The sequence below is a fragment of the Colobus angolensis genome, unplaced genomic scaffold, assembly GCF_000951035.1.
Source record: "Colobus angolensis palliatus isolate OR3802 unplaced genomic scaffold, Cang.pa_1.0 Scaffold54, whole genome shotgun sequence".
NCBI classification, from domain to species: domain Eukaryota; kingdom Metazoa; phylum Chordata; class Mammalia; order Primates; family Cercopithecidae; genus Colobus; species Colobus angolensis.
In genome coordinates, this window is record NW_012118932.1 from 7,693,240 (window position 1) to 7,711,541 (window position 18,302).

Here is an 18,302-nt window from a genome sequence, read left to right on the forward strand (position 1 = left end):
TCCCCTCCACATGCCCCCTGGGGACCCCAGCATGCCAAGTCAGGAGCACAGCCAGGCAAGGGCTTATATTGGGTCTGCTGGTATTTCAGCCTGAGCCTGGCTCTCCCAGCCTCACAGGAAAGGAGCACACATGAAAAGCCACGTTCAGCAAGGGAAGTACAGCGTCAGCAGCCTGGAAGGGTTGTGGGGAGGAAAAGGCTGAAAAGGGTATCTTCTAAAAACAAGTCCAACAGAAAGCAGCAAGTAGTATCTATTCTAAACAAATCAATAAGCAGGCATGGTTAGAACAGCCGATGGATGGAGTTAGACAAGAGGACATGGAATAACAAAGTAACAGGCCCATCTCACCCTGCAGCCTTTGGAAAGGGGGTGGGGACCTGTGCAGAAGAGGTGGGAATGGTTCCTGTGTCCGCCCAGTCCAGCCTTCTCTAGGAGTGTTGGCCAAAAACTGGAAACTGTTCTAAATCCCCTTAGACTGAGACATCTCTTGCTGGGGGGGTCTGCTTTTTCCAATGCTGAGATGAGGACATTTCTTGTGCTTACAGTGGAAAGGATATTTCTTTCTTTCTTTTTTTTTTTTTTGAGTGAGACAGGGTCTCATTCTGACGCACAGGCTAGAGTGCAGTGGCATGATCACAGCTCACTGCAGCCTCGATCTCCTGGGCTCAAGTGATCCTCCTGCCTTAGCCTCCCAAGTAGCTAGGACCACACACATCGACCACCATACCTAATGCTGGAGAACCTGCTTGTGGTGATTGTGAACTGCTTCACTGCTTCAGAATATCTTTCTTCTGTTTCTCTCCAGCTAATTTTAAGATTTTTTTGTACAGACGGGGTCTCACCATGATGCCCAGGCTTGTCTCAAACTCCTGCGCTCAAGTGATGCTTCTGCATTAGGCTCCTAAAGTGCTGGGATTACAGGTATGAGCCACTGCACCCAGCTGGAAAGGATAATGAACTTCCAAGGAGGACCTGGCCTAACACTCTAATACCATTTAGTTAGGATTTTGGCCATCATCACAATGCACACACACACACACACACACACACACACACACACACACACACACACTCTCTCTCTCTCTCTCTCTCTCTCTCTCTTAAACTTTACTTCATTTTAAATTTTTTAAATTAAATTTTAATTTCCTAGAGTTGGGGTCTCCTTCTGTTGCCCAGGCTAAAGTGCAGTAGTGCCATCATAGCTCACTACAGCCTCAAACTCCTGGGCTCAAGGAATCTTCCCACCTCAGCCTCCTAAATAGGTGGGACTACAGGTGCATACCACCATGCCTGACTAATTTTTCAAATTTTTGTAGAGTTGGGTGGGGTCTTGCTATGTTGCTCAGGCTGGTCTGGAGCTCCTGGACTCAAGCAATCCTCCTGCCTCAGCCTCCCAAAGTGCTGGCATTACAGGCATGAGCCATTGCACCTAGCCTGTTTTACTTCATTAGGGCCCTTTTTATAATACTCCTGTTGGTCCATCCTGATGCTGAAGAGACAAAAAAAAGAATAAAGCAAAATGTATTTCAATTCAGTCTGAATTGAAATAATGTCCAAAGATGGAGTAACTATTATATCTACAAATAGAAAAGAGAACAAGGTAAGAAAAAAAAAAAATGGAACAATAGCAGGAAAAAGAAGGTGCCTGGTACAAAGCAGAGAAATGAAAAGAGTAATGTTAGGAGGTGAAGTTGAGAATTAAAGAGGCAAATCGAGAAGAAGGGACAGGGAACAGAGAAAATGCATAGGGAAGAAGAGGGAGCAGGGCCCAGGAAGAGCAGACCAGCTGCAGTTACAACAGCTGAGGGACGTTGGCAGGGGAGGGCAGAGGGAGAAGAGGCAGAGGGAGGGAGGGAAGCAGAATGTGTATCTATCATGTAATGTCACAGATATGTTCATCCTGGCAAAATCAGCATCATGCTGTTGCCTTTTAGAATGAAAGTGTGCATCTTAGTAAAGAAGCTGACTTGAAATTCCCCCAGAGAAAACAAACTCAGGCTGGTGGCTGGGGAACTTAGGAAGAAAAACTGAGATGAAAGGATGGCCATGATGAAGAGGAGGTGGCCATGATGAAGAGGAGGGCTACAGTTTCTATGTCCAGACGAAGGACTGCCCTACAGTCATCTGGGATGAGACAGTGGACGCAGGCCAGGGCAGGACTCAGGATCCGAGGCACGGTGCGCAATCCTCAGGTACTCAAGGCCAAGGCCTCACCCCTACAGGCTCTCCCTGTGGTACCTCCTCACCCCTACAGGCTCTCCCTGTGGTACCTCCTCTGAATGCTTCCTTCAGCCAACTCAGAGGAGACTGGCTGTTACGACATTTTGTGTGATTTATTATATCAACAATTAAGTTTACTGCTCACACCTATTTGGCAATCTCAGGTGTCATGTGAGTTGACTATGTGGATAAATGTGTCTTTTCTGTTACTTTAATTCTGCCCACTACTCAGGCATTGTCATGAGAGGAACTACGAAATAATCACTGAAAACCAGACTGTTAAGATAAGCTGGCCTTTAAGTTTTCAGAGAAATAAACTACCACTCCTCCCATCCCCCCAGGTTCCTTCTTCTTTTTTTTTTTTTTTCTTCTTGCGACGGAGTCTCGCTCTGTCACCCACACCATCTCGGCTCACTGCAACCTCCACCTCCGGGGTTCAAGAGATTCTCCTGCCTCAGTCTCCCCGAGTAGCTGGGATTACAGGCACGTGCCACCACACCCGGCTAACTTTTGTATTTTTAGTAGAGATGGGGTTTCACCATGCTGGCCAGGCTGGTCTTGAACTCCTGGCCTCAAGTGATCCACTCACCTCCACCTCCCAGAGTGCTGGGATTACAGGCGTGAGCCACCACGCCCAGCCCCTAGGCTCCTTCTTTATACACACGGGAAGTATAAGCAGAAGGTAGAGTGGACACTTGTGCCTCAACTGACGCTCCATGTTGCTGGTGGCTATGAATGGAGTTACTGTTGAGACTGGAATGTGAGCTACAAGAACTATATTTTATTCATTCAAATTGGGCCATTTTGTTGTAATGTGGAATGCTGCAGAATGACGTTACAGGAATGCACATCCATATTTATAAGGCTTATCCCTACAATGTGGAAATGCCGAGCACACCATATTCTGCAGCTCTCTGCCAGCTAGATTTTCCTATCCTTCAGACTATGTCTAAAGAGCAAAGCAGAAAAAAAAAAAAAAAAAAAATTTGCTGTCTTTTTGAACAAACTACAGGTATCTCCATTGTTAAAATGAGTAATAAAAAAAGAAAAAGAAAAAGCATACGGAATTAAAGACATCCTGCTCTAGGAAGAAGTGGCTAAGAGTGGGTGTTTACTCTTTGTGTCCTTGACAGCTGCAGTAAGGTGCCAAAATCCCCAAATGTATGACTTTGGCATTTGTAAGTGAAATCTGGCTCGGTGGGAGATACAAACTACTCAGGATGGAGGTGTTCCCTCCCCCACCAGATAATCCATGGTACAAACAGAGGCAGCACTTCCTGACAAAGGTGTGGTATAATCCTAACAACTACCTGCAGCCTTAGACTGTGGTACCCCTGAGTTTTACCACCAGTTGGTACATACCTCACAGCCTGGTCTGATCTTACACAAACAGGCACCCTCCCTGATCCGTGCTGGTGGGCAGCTGTAGGGAATGTCAAGGTCATTGTAGCTGAAATGCAACGAAGTGCAAAGCTTCTGAAGCTGCTCTGTGCTACAGCAGGTCAATGGTGATTTTATAGAGATAGCAGATCTTAAGAGCAGGAGGGGCCCTCAGATCACCCCTTGTGTGCATGCCCCTTAGTTTTCAGGAGGAGAAAGTGTCAGAGAGGTTGAATGAGTTCACCCAAAGCCATACAGCCAGGTGGAGGTGGCTTTGTATTTCACCGCATTCTGTCAGTCATTCAGATGGTATTCATACTACTGGCCACAGAGCAACTCTTTTATGTACAGAATCCTCACAAAGGACACCATTGTTGGTTTTGTCCCTACAACTGCCCTATATATTAAAATTTGTTTTCACTATGCACCTGCATCATTTTTATATTTAGAAAAAATGGTGATTTTTTCTTTTAAATAGTGATTTTTCTTTTAAATCTGCCACAGAAATTGTGGCAGATGGTAGATTCACGTTACTTAGGAAAGGGGAGGCTGGTTTATACTGTATTCTGTATTCCCTGGAGAGATACCAACCTGTAACCTAAGACAGTTCTCGGTGAGCCAACAATGTGCAGGCACTAGAGGGCAACCTTTCCAAATGCAGGCATTACAGACACCCTTCCGTGGGTCTCTAGGGGCTGCAAGGGCTGGGAAGTTTCTTAAGCCACAGAGAAAAAAGGCATTCCAGTAGACATCTCATCTCAGAAGAATGTCTTAATAATGGTGGCTAATCAGCTTGCCAGGACATACACTGTCAAATAGGTGTTTTCCATTACTTCTCTCTTTTTAAAAATAAACATACACACATACACAAAGACAATTCCAGACGTAAAAATATACATGCCTCAGACACAACTCAATTCTCTCATTCCATGCTGGCATCTACAAGGGGGCAGTCTCTTAGGCTGCTTACTAAGCATCAATACCAGCATCATGTTGTCATGGAAAAATGCAAAGCATTCATGCAAGTTCATAAAGTTACTATCATTTCTATGACTTACCAGGAACATACTGCTTAGTCGACTGAAAAATAAAGCACAATCTTTTGGGGGATGATACAGTTATATCTCAGGTCACGCCAAAAAAAATCATATTTTCTATGATCCCCATTTCCCTCCTCAAAGAGCAAACAAAGCCTTTTATGTTTTCAAAAATGTAACTACAGAGATGAAAGGAAGCTTGTGAATCCATGCAGCAGAAGCAAAACTAGGCAGACCTCATATGAATAGATATTGTCAAAATGAGCGCACACGAATTAAATAGTTATTCTGCTTTACTCACATTTTTCTTCCTGTGTTTACGCAAGCATCACTTTGGGGAAGTTAGTCATTTTACATTTTATTAATTATGACATCAGATTATTTAAAATCATGCCTTACTATTAACAGAAATACCAGGCACTCACATATTTTTATTGAGTTTCTATCTTTCCAACACTGCAGAATTATATAGTATACTTTTTCACAACACTAAATCCACTTCTTGGCATGGCAGTGGCATGTGGTGTGATGTGACAGATCAGGTATCATTGAAGACAAGAGATTTTAATCTGATTTTTTAAAAACTCCTAAAAAGCTCTCATAAAATACAGCCATTTTGTGAACTGAAATCTGTAAGTCATTCCTCTTAGAAAGGGGATACGATGAAACAGAGGTTCACAACTTCTTAGGAATAATATTGCAAGAATCAAAAGACTTGAACAAGGAAAGGTACGGAGGAGGGGGTCAAGGTTTTCTTTGGCCATCATCATCCTTCCCTCTTCTTCGACCGGTAAGAAGTCTCCCAAAGTGCTGGGATTACCAGAGTGCGCCACCGTGCTGGCCAGGTGAGAGAATTCTGTCTGCCAAGCCACTAGGCAGACCTCATAGTCAGGCTCTAAGGGCATCTTCAACCTATAAGAAGTGCTTTTTCTATAAAAAGTGTAAGAGCACAGCCAGCTAGAACCAAGAATGGAAGTCAGTTAGGAATCCTAAGATTTGAAGGACATGCCTGGGGTTGGCCCTGAGGGCAGGACGATGGCTTGGGGAAGCAGTGGCAGCAGGCATCAAGATCTAGGCAAGCTGGGTGTCGTTCCAGGGTCTCTTAGCTACTTCCTCATCTGCCATAGGCTACACATTTAGCTGGGTGTTATGTGGAATATGTAACCAGACACAATTTCCACAAAATATCACCAAATACACAGCTCATGCTCCATAGAAACAAGAACACCTCAGAAATAAATTTTTGTTTGTTTGTTTGAGACGAAGTCTCTCTGTCTCCAGGCTGGAGTGCAGTGTCGCGATCTTGGCTCACTGCAACCTCTGCCTCCCAGGTTCAAGCGATTCTCCTGCCTCAGCCTCCCGAGTAGCTGGGATTACAGGCACGTGCCACCAGACCCACCTACTTTTTTGCATTTTTAGTAGAGACAGGGTTTCACTGTGTTAGCCAGGATAGTCTCAATCTTCTGCTGATCTCTACTGAGTAAAGTGCGTCAGCATATCAGTAGCTACTGAGGGCAGCTGTTCTCTTTTCCTTTTTTTTTTCTCGTTCATTGATTCATTTATTAATCCAGTGTTGTAGACTTACAGACAGGTGGAAACCAGCAGCCCAGAGCCCTCTGCTCATAACCTGGAGAGCCTCCAAGCAGCTAGCTGGAGAACCTCAGAGAAGTGCTTGCTTGGGCATTTATCTTGGGTAAGAGAAATTTTTCTTTTTTTGGACAAGCTCTCACTCTATCACCTAGGCTGGCATGCAGTGGTGTGATCTCAGTTTACTGCAACCTCCGCCTCCCAGGCTCAAGCCATCCTCCCACCTCAGCCTCCTGAGAAACTGGGACTACAGGCATACACCACCATGCCTGGCTAACTTTTGTATTTTTGGTAGAGATGTGGTTTCACCATGTTGCCCAGGCTGGTCTTGAACTCCTGAGCTCAAGCAGTCTACCCACCTCAGCCTCCCAAAGTGCTGGAATTACCGCAGTGAGCCACCGTGCCTGGCCAGGTGAGAGAATTCTATCTGCCAAGCCACTAGGCAGACCTCATAGTCAGGCTCTAAGGGCATTGCTCTTCTTGCTTTTCCTGTATTACCTGCCATTTCAATCACATTTAGTGAAGAATTATTTATATTTTCATTGTTATGGAGGTACCACCAGAGTTGATTTTAGGTAGGAAAACTGCCCCACTCTGCAGAGTGAACTGAAAGGTGGCTTAAGAGCTTTGTGATTTTCTTCTGAGACAAGGTGGCTCAGGGTGGTGAGATTTACAAACACAACAGAAAAATACAGTCATGTCATTCACTGTCCAATTAGAGAAGACTCGGAAAGTGGATATGTGTTGTGCATACTCTCAGTCAACAGTCAGCCCTGATTCAGGGATTATGGGCAATGCTTAATGGTTAGGAACTCTTCCTCTCATCCAAGTCCTGTAGTTTTGTTGTTGTTGTTGTTCTGGGGGAGAGAGTCTTGCTCTGTCACCCAGGTTGGAGTGCAGTGGCATGATCTCGGCTCACTACCACCTTTTCCTCCCGGATTCAAGCGATTCTCCTGCCTCAGCCTCCCTTGTAGCTGGGATTACAGGTGTGTGCCACCACATCCAGCTAGTATTTGCATTTTTAGTAGATACAGTGTTTCGCCATGTTGCCCAGGCTGCTCTTGAACTCCTGGCCTCAAGTGATCCACCTGCCTCGGCCTCCCAAAGTGCTGGGATTACAGGCCTCAGCCACCGTGCCTGGCCCCAAGTCCTGCAGCTTCTCTTGGGTACTTATTTTCATGTCCAGTAAAATAGGAGGGAACAATTTGAAAGAAAAGGAGAGGGTGTGTCATGCAGGTGGCTGCAATGGCGATAGTGTAGGTCTCGCAGTTGGGCAGGAGGTTTCCAGAGAATAGAGTTGAATTCAAGAAAGCAATAATTCTCACCAAGAGTGACCTCTGGACCTCCCAATCCATTACTCAAGGCCAAGCTCGGGACTTTTCCCACTTCCCTCCATAGCTGGGCCCCTCCTATGGCTCGTACCTTCCACTCTCAAGCTGTCTTACCTGAAGAGTTTTGACTTTGCCCAGGATGTTGTCCTGTGACATTGCTTGAACTGTCTGCTCACTTTCTGCTCCCCCATCAGGGATAAAAATACTGTCATGGGAAAATGCCCGGGTTCCCATAGAATAGTTGAAGGACCTGGAATGTAAATCATGTGCTTCATTTTATTAGGATACAATTTCTTTTGGCAATTCAGTTTCCCATTATTCCTGATTGGAGGGACTCCACCCACATTCTCAATCTCATTCGGCAAGCACTTCCAGCATTGTGTCCCTTTCAGCTGGGGGTCGGCCAAAGAGCTGGGTAGACGAAAAGGTCCCCATCTCTTACACAGCCCTGGTTCAGAGCCATTCACCATGAGAACACAAAGACAGTTACTTATTTGTATAGGATCCAAGACAGAAGGCACTGCAGAACTTTTAATTGGAAGAGCCTTTCTCCAACTGAGCTGTCACTATCAGTTTTGTCCCAGTAAGTCTTGCCAACCAGAATTTATTAAGTAACATGCAAGTCTAGAAGTAAGAGGCAAGGATTTCTTACTTTCAGATGACAACCAAACTGGAAGAAAGATGTACACATCCCAAACAAAGACTTTGGAAGAGGACTACAGAATTGTTGATAGAGACAATAAATGCTTTAGGAATTTCGAGAAAATGGGAGACATTTGTGTTAGGGCCATTCTGATAGGCTTTGCATATATGGAACACCTTATAGGTGGCTGGTATCCAACAAAAACTTTTTATATTTTCATTTTTATTTATTTATATTTTTAGAGACAAGACTTTGTTCTGTTGCCCAGACTGGAGTGTAGTGATGTGATCATGGCTCAATGTAGCCTCAAACTCCTGGGCTCAGGGGATCCTGCAGAGTAGCTAGGAATATAGGCATCTGCTCCCACATCCAGCTAATTTATATTATTTTCTGTAGGGATGGGGTCTTGCTATGTTGCCCAGGCTGGTTTTGAACTCTTGGCTTCCTCACAAAGCATTGGGATTATAGGCATGAGCCACTAAGCCCAGCTAAAACACTTTTTAGTTGAAGGGCTGGACTTGGAGGAAGTCTGGACTCCTACCTAACAATGAGGTATAAGCCGTGTGAAATGCACAAAGACGGCCAGGCACAGTGGCTCATGCCAAGCTCAGCACTTTGGGAGGCAGAGGCAGGCAGATCACATGAGGTCCGGAGTTCAAGACCAGCCTGGCCAATATGGTGAAATCCCATCTCTACTAAAAAAAAAAAAAAATTAGCTGGGCGTGGTGGTGGGCGCCTGTAATCCCAGCTACTTGGGAGACTCAGATGGGAGAATCGCTTGAACCCGGGAGGTGAAGATTGCAGTGAGCCAACATCGCGCCACTGCACTCCAGCCTGGGTGACAGAGCAAGACTCTATCTCAAAAAAAAAAAAAAAAAAAAAAAAAGAAATGCACAAAGAGGAAGCAGCAGAAGCAAACTGTTCCTTACTTGATCTTGGAAACTAACTTATCTCTGGGAAAGAGTACACACTGAGGCTGCCAGCTCCTCACAGGGGCAGGAAGAGCACCAAGGCAGGCACAATGCCAGGTAATACAGGCAGCACTTGGAAGGGAGAGAGAGCACAACCTCCTCCTTCCCCTCCCCAGAAAGGGGCCCCTACTGGGGTTTTCTCAGTGACCAAGTGCATGAGAGAACAGTCAGCACTGGGGGCAGGTGTTCCCAGGCAGTGCCTATGAACTGAATTACAGAATGCAGTGGGCAAGGTTCTGGGGCAGCTGTACTTGTTATCTGCCCAAGTCTAGACCCAGTTGGGAACACTAATTACCAAATTTTATAATCTAGTTTGCTAAATTACAGGCAGCATGGTGTAAAAGTGTGCGAGGTTTACAAACAAAAGACTTGGATGTGAGCCTGCCAGCTATGTGATCTTACGCTATAATAATAATTATTATAAACATCAACCCTTACTTTGATTTTTAAAAAAAGTGTGGAGTTTTACTTTCATTATCTCATTTAATCCCCATCATCACCATCTTGTGACAGATGAAACTCAGCAAGTAAATAACTTACATAAAGACATGCAAATTGAAGGAATAGACTGAGAAACTGAACTCAGATCTGCTGAGAACCATGCCAGCCAGCTGCCATATTTTAAAGTGGTAGAAGGTCTTATAGTATTGCCACCCATGAGTGACACAGGGTATGGGAGAGGAACATGGTGCAGATGCCATGGGGGCTGGACTATGAGAGGGTTGAAGATACTAAATAACTAGAATAAGGCATAAGTCTTCAGCTAAATAACCCAGGGCACCATATAGCAGCAATTCCCTTTATGAAATATGAGGCACTCTTTTAGGAAACATGCCGGGAGAGTAATATGTTATGATCTCCCTGTCCTCAGAAAATCTGGGACCTATGTCACAAACTGAGCTTCCAAGTTCACCTAAAAATGTTAGGAAATAAGCTTTTCATTCGAAGTTGTGGAATTGAACTTCTGAATATTCTCTGTTTAAACTTCTTTTTCAGACTGCTGGTTATGACTCAGTTGAGAGAAGGGGTACATGACTTCATTTCTACACTGTATTTTTGCAAAGGGCATATATATATATTTACTAATTTCTCGCAGTTGTGTGTACAGAATACAGCAGTGCTAGGCTAAGTTCCATTCCAGTTTCTAAGTCAACCTGACTGAGTCATGAAGTTTATCCCACTGATCCCATTATTTTTTCTACATAGGCTAAGAATTGGTACTCTCCTGCTCTTTGGTGTTGAACTCCAAACATTCCTGTTCCCAGCAAAGATCTAATATCCATCCATTACTCATTTCCAGATGATCATATTGAAAAATCGAGAAAATGAAGAGTAATAATAGCAGTAGTAGTAATTATAATAGTGGTGGTCACAGTGGTAATATTTATCCTAGCTAAATTTTATTGGACACTTGTGATGTACCTTGCATGTATGCTAACCTCTTTAACATAATATCAGAATCTTTTTGATATATAATATTTAAAACTTATGTGGTAGGCACTGTTAGTAAGGGTATTTTATGGACATGGAAACTAAACTAAGCTTTGAAGACAATGGGCAATTTGCTATAAATTAAGTAACTGTCTATATTGTAATTTTGTCTGGCCTCTGTTTCATTGGTCTACTTGTCTGTTTTTTGTTGCTGTTGTTTTGTTTTTACTTTTTTTTTACTTATCTGTGTTTATACCAATAACACACTATCTTAATTGCTGTAGCTTTTTAAGGAGTCTTGATATCTAGTAGTTTAAGTTTTTCAGCATTCCTTTTCTGGGTTTTATTATTTATTTTTGAGACAAGATCTCACTCTGTGACCCAGGCTGGAGTGCAGTGGCGCAATCTCAGCTTACTGTAACCTCTACCTTCTGAGTTCAAGCAATTCTCCTGCCTCAAGCTCCTGAGTACCTGGGATTACAGGTGCCCATAACCACACCTGGTTAAATTTTGTATTTTTGGTAGAGATGGGGTTTTGCCATGTTGGCCAGGCTGGTATCGAAATCCTGGTCTCAAGTGATCTGCCCACCTTGGCCTCCCAAAGTACTGGGATTACAAGTGTGAGCTGCTACACCTGGCCTCTACATAAATTTATACATATATACCTGGCCTCTACATAAATTTATACATATACACGTACATGAATATAATATTGAGATTGCTTTTAGATGGCATTAAATCTATACATTTTTAAACTGATATTTTTACAATATTGAATCTTGTAATCCATGAACATGGGCTAACTCCTCATGTATTTATATCATCTTTAATTTCTCTTAACAAATGTGTTGAAGTTTTCTGTATAGAGGTCTTGTACATATTTTGATAGGTTTATTCTTATATATTTGGTGTTTCTGAATTTATTGTAAATGGTATAGACTAAAATTTCTATTTTCCAATTTTTTAATTAGTGGATATAAAATGTAACTTATTTTTGTATACTGATCTTATAACCAGAGACTTTGCTAAATTTATTTATTAATTATAATAACGTGACTGCTGATTTTTTTTTTTTTTTTTGTACGACAGGGTCTCAGTCACCAAGGCTGGAGTGCAGTGGCTGAATCATAGCTCCTGGGCAACCTTGAACTCCTGGGTTCAGGGGATCCTCCTGCCTCAGTCTCCCAAGTAGCTGGGACTACAGGCTTATGTCAGCATACCTGGCTACTTTTAAAATTTTTTGTAGAGATGAGTTCTTGCCATCTTTCCCAGGCTGGTCTGGAACTCCTGCCTCAAGCAATCCTCCCACCTTAGCCTCCCAAAGTGCTGGAATTACAGGCATGAGTCACCACACCTGATGCATAGAATTTTTGTAGATATGCTTGTATTACTGCATCTTTGAAAAGACACATGATCTACTGATATGGTTTGGATCTGTGCCCCGACAAATCTCATGTCAAATTGTAGTCTCCAATGGTGGGAGGTGGCTGGATCATGGGGATGGATTTCTCATGAATGGTTCAGCATAATCCCCTTGGTGCTATTTTCATGGTAGTGAGTGAGTTCTTGCAAGATCTTGTCGTTAAAAAGCATGCAGCACCTCCTGCCTTGCTCTCTCTTGCTCCTGCTCCTGCCATGTGAAACACCTCACTTCCCTCTTTGCCTTCTGCCATGATTGGAAGCTTCTTGAGGCCTCCTTAGAAGTAGAAGCCACTATGTTTTCTGTACAGCCTACAGGATCATGGCCAATTAAACCTCTTTTCTTTATAAATTACCCAGTCTCAGGTATTTCTTTACAGTAGTGCAAGAGCAGACTAATACAGCTATTTTTCATTTATAGCTGATTTTAAAATTAGCCTCTTTATCTTTGGTTTTTAGCAGTGGGTGTAGCAGGGTGTGAGCTTCTTTTAATTTATTCAGCTTGGGTTACACAATGCTTCTTAAATCTGTAGCTTGATGTCTTTCATCAGCTTTGGAAAATTCTCAGCCTTTATCCCTTAAATATTGCTTCTGCCCCATTTTTCCTCTCATCTCTCTCTGATCCTCCCATGTTAGATGCTTTTAAGTACAAGCCACATAACTTTTATTCTCATTATTGTAGCTACCATCTTTATACTCAATATGATTCAGACTGGATTATTTCTATGGACTTGCTTCCAGCTCACTAATTTTCTCTTTAAGTCCAATCTGCTGTTAAAACCCATCTGTTGAGTTCTTAATTTCAGAAGTATATTTTGGATCTCAAATTTCCATTTAATTGTTTAATAAATTTATGTTATCTGCTAAAATTCTCCATCTTGTAAACTATATTGTTGAATATATTAATCACAATTATTTGAAAGTCTATCTGAGACTCCAACATCTAGGTCACCTTTAGGTCTATTTCTATTATCTTGTTTTTCTTGTAGTCTGTTTCTTAGATGCCTGGTAATTTTTAATTAAACTTCACACATCATGCCTCAAAAATTTTAGAGGCTGGGTTCTCTTCTTCCAGAGAAGACTCACCCGATCTTCTTGAAGGCTGCAAACAGCAAAGAAGCACTTCACTTCAATCCAATCAAAGACTGAGCTAATTCATGCTGGTTAGCCATCTTTGTAAGGCTCAGACTACTTCTGTTTTGCCTACACTTCTAGGGTGTAGTCCTCCTAGAGCCTCAACCGAGAGCCTGGGTTGTTTCCTAAGGTCCTCCTCCTTGGCATATCTGAATGTAAACCGTTAGAAGCATCCAGGTCACATCTTAAATGCTTTGCTGCTTAAAAATTTCTTTCAACAGATACCCTAAGTTACCACTCTTGAGTTCAAACTACCACAGATCCCTAGGGAATGAACACAATGCAGCCAAGTTATTTGCTACAGTACAACAAAGGAGACCTTGGCTACAGTTCTCAGTAAGTTCCTTATTTTCATCTGAGACCTCATTAGCCTGGCCTTCACTGTCCATATCACTATCAGCATTTTTAGTCACAAGTATTTAACCAGTCTCTAAGAAATTCCAAACTTTCCCTCATCTTCTTGTCTCCCCCTGAGCCCTCCAAACTCTTCCAACCTTTGCCTGTTACCCAGTTCTAAGGCTGTTTTGACATTTTCAGTTATCTTTATAGCAATGTCCTATTCTTTGGTACCAGTTTTCTATATTAGGTCATTTTTGTGTTACTGCAGAGAAATACCTGAGGCTGGGTAATTTATAAAGAAAAGAGGTTCTGCAGGCTGTATAAGCATGGCATTAATTATCTGCCTGGCTTCTGGTAAGGGCCTCAAGAAGCTTACAATCATGGTAGAAGGCAAAATGGGGGCAGGTATGTCAGTCATATGGTTAGAGCAGCAGAAAGAGGGCAGCAGTTTGTGTAATATTAAATCTAATACTAAATCTTTGGTAAGCATGGTTACCAGTTCCAGCTCCAAACAACTCTACAATGTAGATTATTTCCTGTTCTCTGAAGGGGAAGCTGAGGCAACAAGTGGGTAAAAGTATTGCCCAAAGTTCCAAAATTTGAGGGACGGTTGGAATTGAAACTGAATAGCCTATGCGTGGAGATCTCAGCTTGAAACCATGTTCTAATGAACACAGAGCTTGATGGAACCATGGTCCTTAACCAGCTGGGAACTGCAAATTACATGACTGGGAGGTGGAGGGGCAATTTACCACAAATTGTACCTTAGCAGAGTTCATCCGTACTTCTTTACTCTTGACATTTAAAGATCTTTCACAGTTGATTGTGAAGCAGGCCCACTCCACCTCTCCCTGCTTCCTTTTGAGGGAACCTAGAGAGGGGCCTTTCAGCCTCAATGCTGCAACTTGCCCTCCCTCTCTCTCTGCTCAAATGATAGGAAATGGACTTGCAGGTGGGAACCTTCTCTTCTACTACTTAGAACACAGAGCAGCCTCTTGCTTGTGAGGAGAGCTGTATAAAGACCTCTAAAATCCCACAGATTTTAAACCCTGAACTGGAGGATTGTCAATATAGTCATTTAACAATCATTTTAATTTAAACAAGATTTGAAGTCAAATGCAAAGCACACACAGTAAAAGCCAACTCTACAAAGAGAGAAAGAAAGGCCCACTTGGGAAGTTCAGAACAGCACTGGTCTCTGAGGAACAGTTTTCAGAAGCCTAGAGAAAAATCACAGCCCTGACTTACAGAGGTCAGAAAAATGGTCCTTTTGGATTGGAGGTCCAAACAGCAGAAGTTCCTGGGGCTCTAGAAGGCAGTCAGCTCTCCTATGTACAGAAAGGAGCATGGCTGACATGTTGTAACTGCCATTTCTACATTTCTGTTCTGATTTGCTGTTGTCATTGATATTATTTGTATTGACAGAGAGGTTGGGCTTCGAAACATTTCATCAGGGGTTTCTATTCAGTCCAAAGATACCAGCTTTTGGACTTGCCCCTCTACTCTTCACTGCCTCCTGCAGTTACCTTTCCAAAGACATTGATGAGAGAACAGCCTGAGGTTGCTCTTCTGGCTTCACCTTTAATAACTGCCTCACTCCAATACACTCTTCTCATGTGTCTCCAGCTACAGTGGAATGACTCTCCCACTGTCTCTGCAAACTCAACACGAATTCATCAATTTTCCCACAGAACTCCTGTCTTTTCTATTTCTTTGTTACTCTCATCCCCAGGACTCTGTGCTATATTATTTTATAAGTGAGGTAAAGTTCAGATTAGGAAGAAGATAAATTGCAAAAACCTTAACCGATAACATTATCTGTGCTTTCACTGTCAGAAATCCTTCAAAGACAATGTAAAAATTCATGCAGAAGACTAGAAATCCTGAGCTCACAGACCCATTCTGAGCCTGCATTCCACTCTGCCTGCCAATATTTCTCCACACCTGTGTCTGGAGGCCTGGAGCGCTGCTCTTCACATCTCTAGTGAGTCTCTACGAGTAAACTGGCAGCAGCAAAAGGCAGTGTACTGTATCAGCGATGACAGGGACAGCCATCACACAGCCAGCAGCCACTGAAGAAAGGGCCCCTCTGTGCTCATGGAATCCAAGACCCAAGTCTTTATGGATGGAGAAGCTGAAGCCCAGCAAAGTGAAGAGACAGATTCAATCAAAACAGAAACCAGAACTCAGGCTCCTGGCTCACTGTTGACAGGGCTTAATACAGTGTTTACAGATGTTTGGATTTCTTAGAGAACAAAGACATTATATGAATGGTGGCTGCTGGATCACGACAAGAAAGGAGTATTAATTAAGAGGGTTCCAGTTCACCTACAATTGCAAATCTTATATAAAAGAGGATATACCAGTTTTACTTTGTTTTGTTTTTGAGACAGAGTCCCATTCTGTTGCCCAGGCATTCTGTTGCCCAGGCATTCTGTTGCAGTGGTCTCTCTGCTCACTGCAGCCTAGAACTCTCCAGAACTTAAGGGCTCCTCCCACCTCAGCCTCCCAAGTAGCTGGAAATACAGGCATGCACCACTGTGCCTGGCTAAGTTTTTAAATTTTTCACAGAGATGAAATCTTGCCATGTTGCCCAGGTTGATCTTGAACTCCTGGGCTCAAGCAATTCTCCTGCTTTGGCCTCCCAAAGTGCTGGGATTATAGGCGTGAACCACCATGCCCAGCCTAATTTTAATTCTTAAACACAAAATCTGTCAATACCAAGTGAGATCCCAGCATCCATAATTTTTTTCATATTTATGTAATATTGATCACAATTTTATTACAATAAAATGCATATAACATAAAATTTAGCATTTTAACATTTTTTAAGTACACAGTTCAGTGGCATTAAATACACTCATATTATAATGAAAGCATCACCACTATCAACTTCTAGAACTTTATCCTCATCCCAAACTGAAACTTCATATCCATGCAACAATAACTTCCCATTCTCCCCTCTCCCCAGCGCCTGGCAACTACTATTGTACTTTCTGTCTCTACGAATTTTACTATTTCAGGAACTTCCTTTAAATAGAATCACAGAATATCTGTCCTTTTGTGCCTGTCTTATTTCACTTAGCATAATGTTTTGAAAGTTCATCCACATTGTAGCATGTGTCAGAATTTCCTTCCTTTTTAAGAATGAATAATTCCATTGTACATATACATCATGTTTATACATTCATCCATCAATGGGCATTTGGGTTGTTTCTCCTTTTTGGCTATTGTAAGTAGGACTGCAATGAACATGAATGTGCTGATGAAGATTTTAAAAACACAGGAATGCAGCCTTGTGACTCATATCTATGTGTAGACACGGCTGAAAGAGTAAATAGGTGTGCCATAAGTACCCATTCCACATAGAAGATCTACATCATCTTGATATCCTCCACCCAAATTAAACAGTCAATATCTGTAAAGATCAGTAGTGACCTCATAAGACCAAAGAAGTAAAAGAAAGAGGAGGAGGAAGAGTACAGCACTTCAGCAGCACATACACTAAAACTGGAACTGGATATGGAGAAGATTATCACGGTCCCTGTGCAAGGATGACATGCAATTAGGTGAATTAATGCAGAAACAGAAAATTAAATATCGCATGTTCTCACTTGTAAGTGGGAGCCAAGTCTTGGGAACACACAGACATAAAGATGGGAACAACAGACGTTGGGGACTCTAATAGGAGAGAGGGAGGGAGCAGGGGGCAAGAGCTGATACATTGCCTATTGGGTACTTTGTTCACTATCTGAGTGACAGGATTAAATGAAGCTCAAACCTCAGCATCATGTAATATACCCTTGTAACAAACCTATACATGTACTCTCTGAATCTGAAATAAAAATGGAATTTTTTTTAAAAACAAGAGTAGGAGAAGGAAGGTAGGAAGAAGAGGAGGAAATTAAGAAAAGAGGGAGAAAAAAGGAAAAGAGGAAAAATCCTTGACATTTGCCTAAAATCATGGGAAATTTTGAAGTCAGTTCTTGAAAACCTGATCCTGGTACCTGATGCACAGAACAATAGCCCCTCGGGTGTCATCCATGCAACTCCTACCCAAGAAGGTTCAAATATCATGAACCCATTCCAGGAACTATTAGCTACAGACTAGAGGCTTTGAATAGGTTGAGTCAATTCTAAGGGAAGATGCATTTAGCACTAAGAAAAACTCACAGAGGTTTACAGGGTCCTGTTCTACCTACATCTTAAAACATTTAAGCCCTCTGATCTAACTCATGGATTTAGAAAGACAGCAGGAAACACACATTGGTGTTTCTTTCTCCTTTACTCCACCTCCTCTTTCCTTTCATTTACCCAGAGTTAGATGAATTAACTCCAAGATTCTACCTAGAGGCTCCAAACGACTACTTTAGGGCCAGGCATGCTGAATAATGGCTATAATCCCAACGCTTTGAGCAGGGAGAATAGTTTGAACCCAGGAATTCAAGATCAGCCTGGGAACCATAGCAAGAGCCCATCTCTACAAAAAATAATTCAAAAAATTTGCCAGGTTGGCTGGGCACAGTGACTCTTGCCTATGATCCCAGCACTGTGGGAGGCCAAGGTGGGCAGATCGCCTGAGGTCAGGAGTTCAACACCACCCTGGCCAAGATGGTGAAACCCCCTCTACTAAAAAAATAAAAATTAGCTGGGCGTGGTGGTTCATGCCTGTAAACCCAGCTACTCGGGAGGCTGAGACAGAAGAATCCCTTGAACCCAGGAGACGGAGGTTGCACTGAGCCAAAATCGTGCCACTTCACTCCAGCCTGGGTAACAGAGTGAGATTCTGTATCTAAAAAAAAAAAAAAAA

At 42.7% G+C, this 18,302-nt stretch overlaps 1 protein-coding gene across 1 annotated transcript in view; it reads right to left on the minus strand.

Annotated features, from left to right (window-relative positions):
- The window catches only part of KIAA1211 (KIAA1211 ortholog), an 82,802-nt gene that overhangs the window by 23,784 nt on the left and 40,716 nt on the right, over positions 1-18,302 (minus strand). Inside the window, exon 3 of the mRNA XM_011961245.1 lies at positions 7,670-7,805. Coding sequence (XP_011816635.1) covers positions 7,670-7,789 — 120 coding nt within the window. The 5' untranslated portion in view covers positions 7,790-7,805. The remainder of the gene's footprint in view (positions 1-7,669; positions 7,806-18,302) is intronic.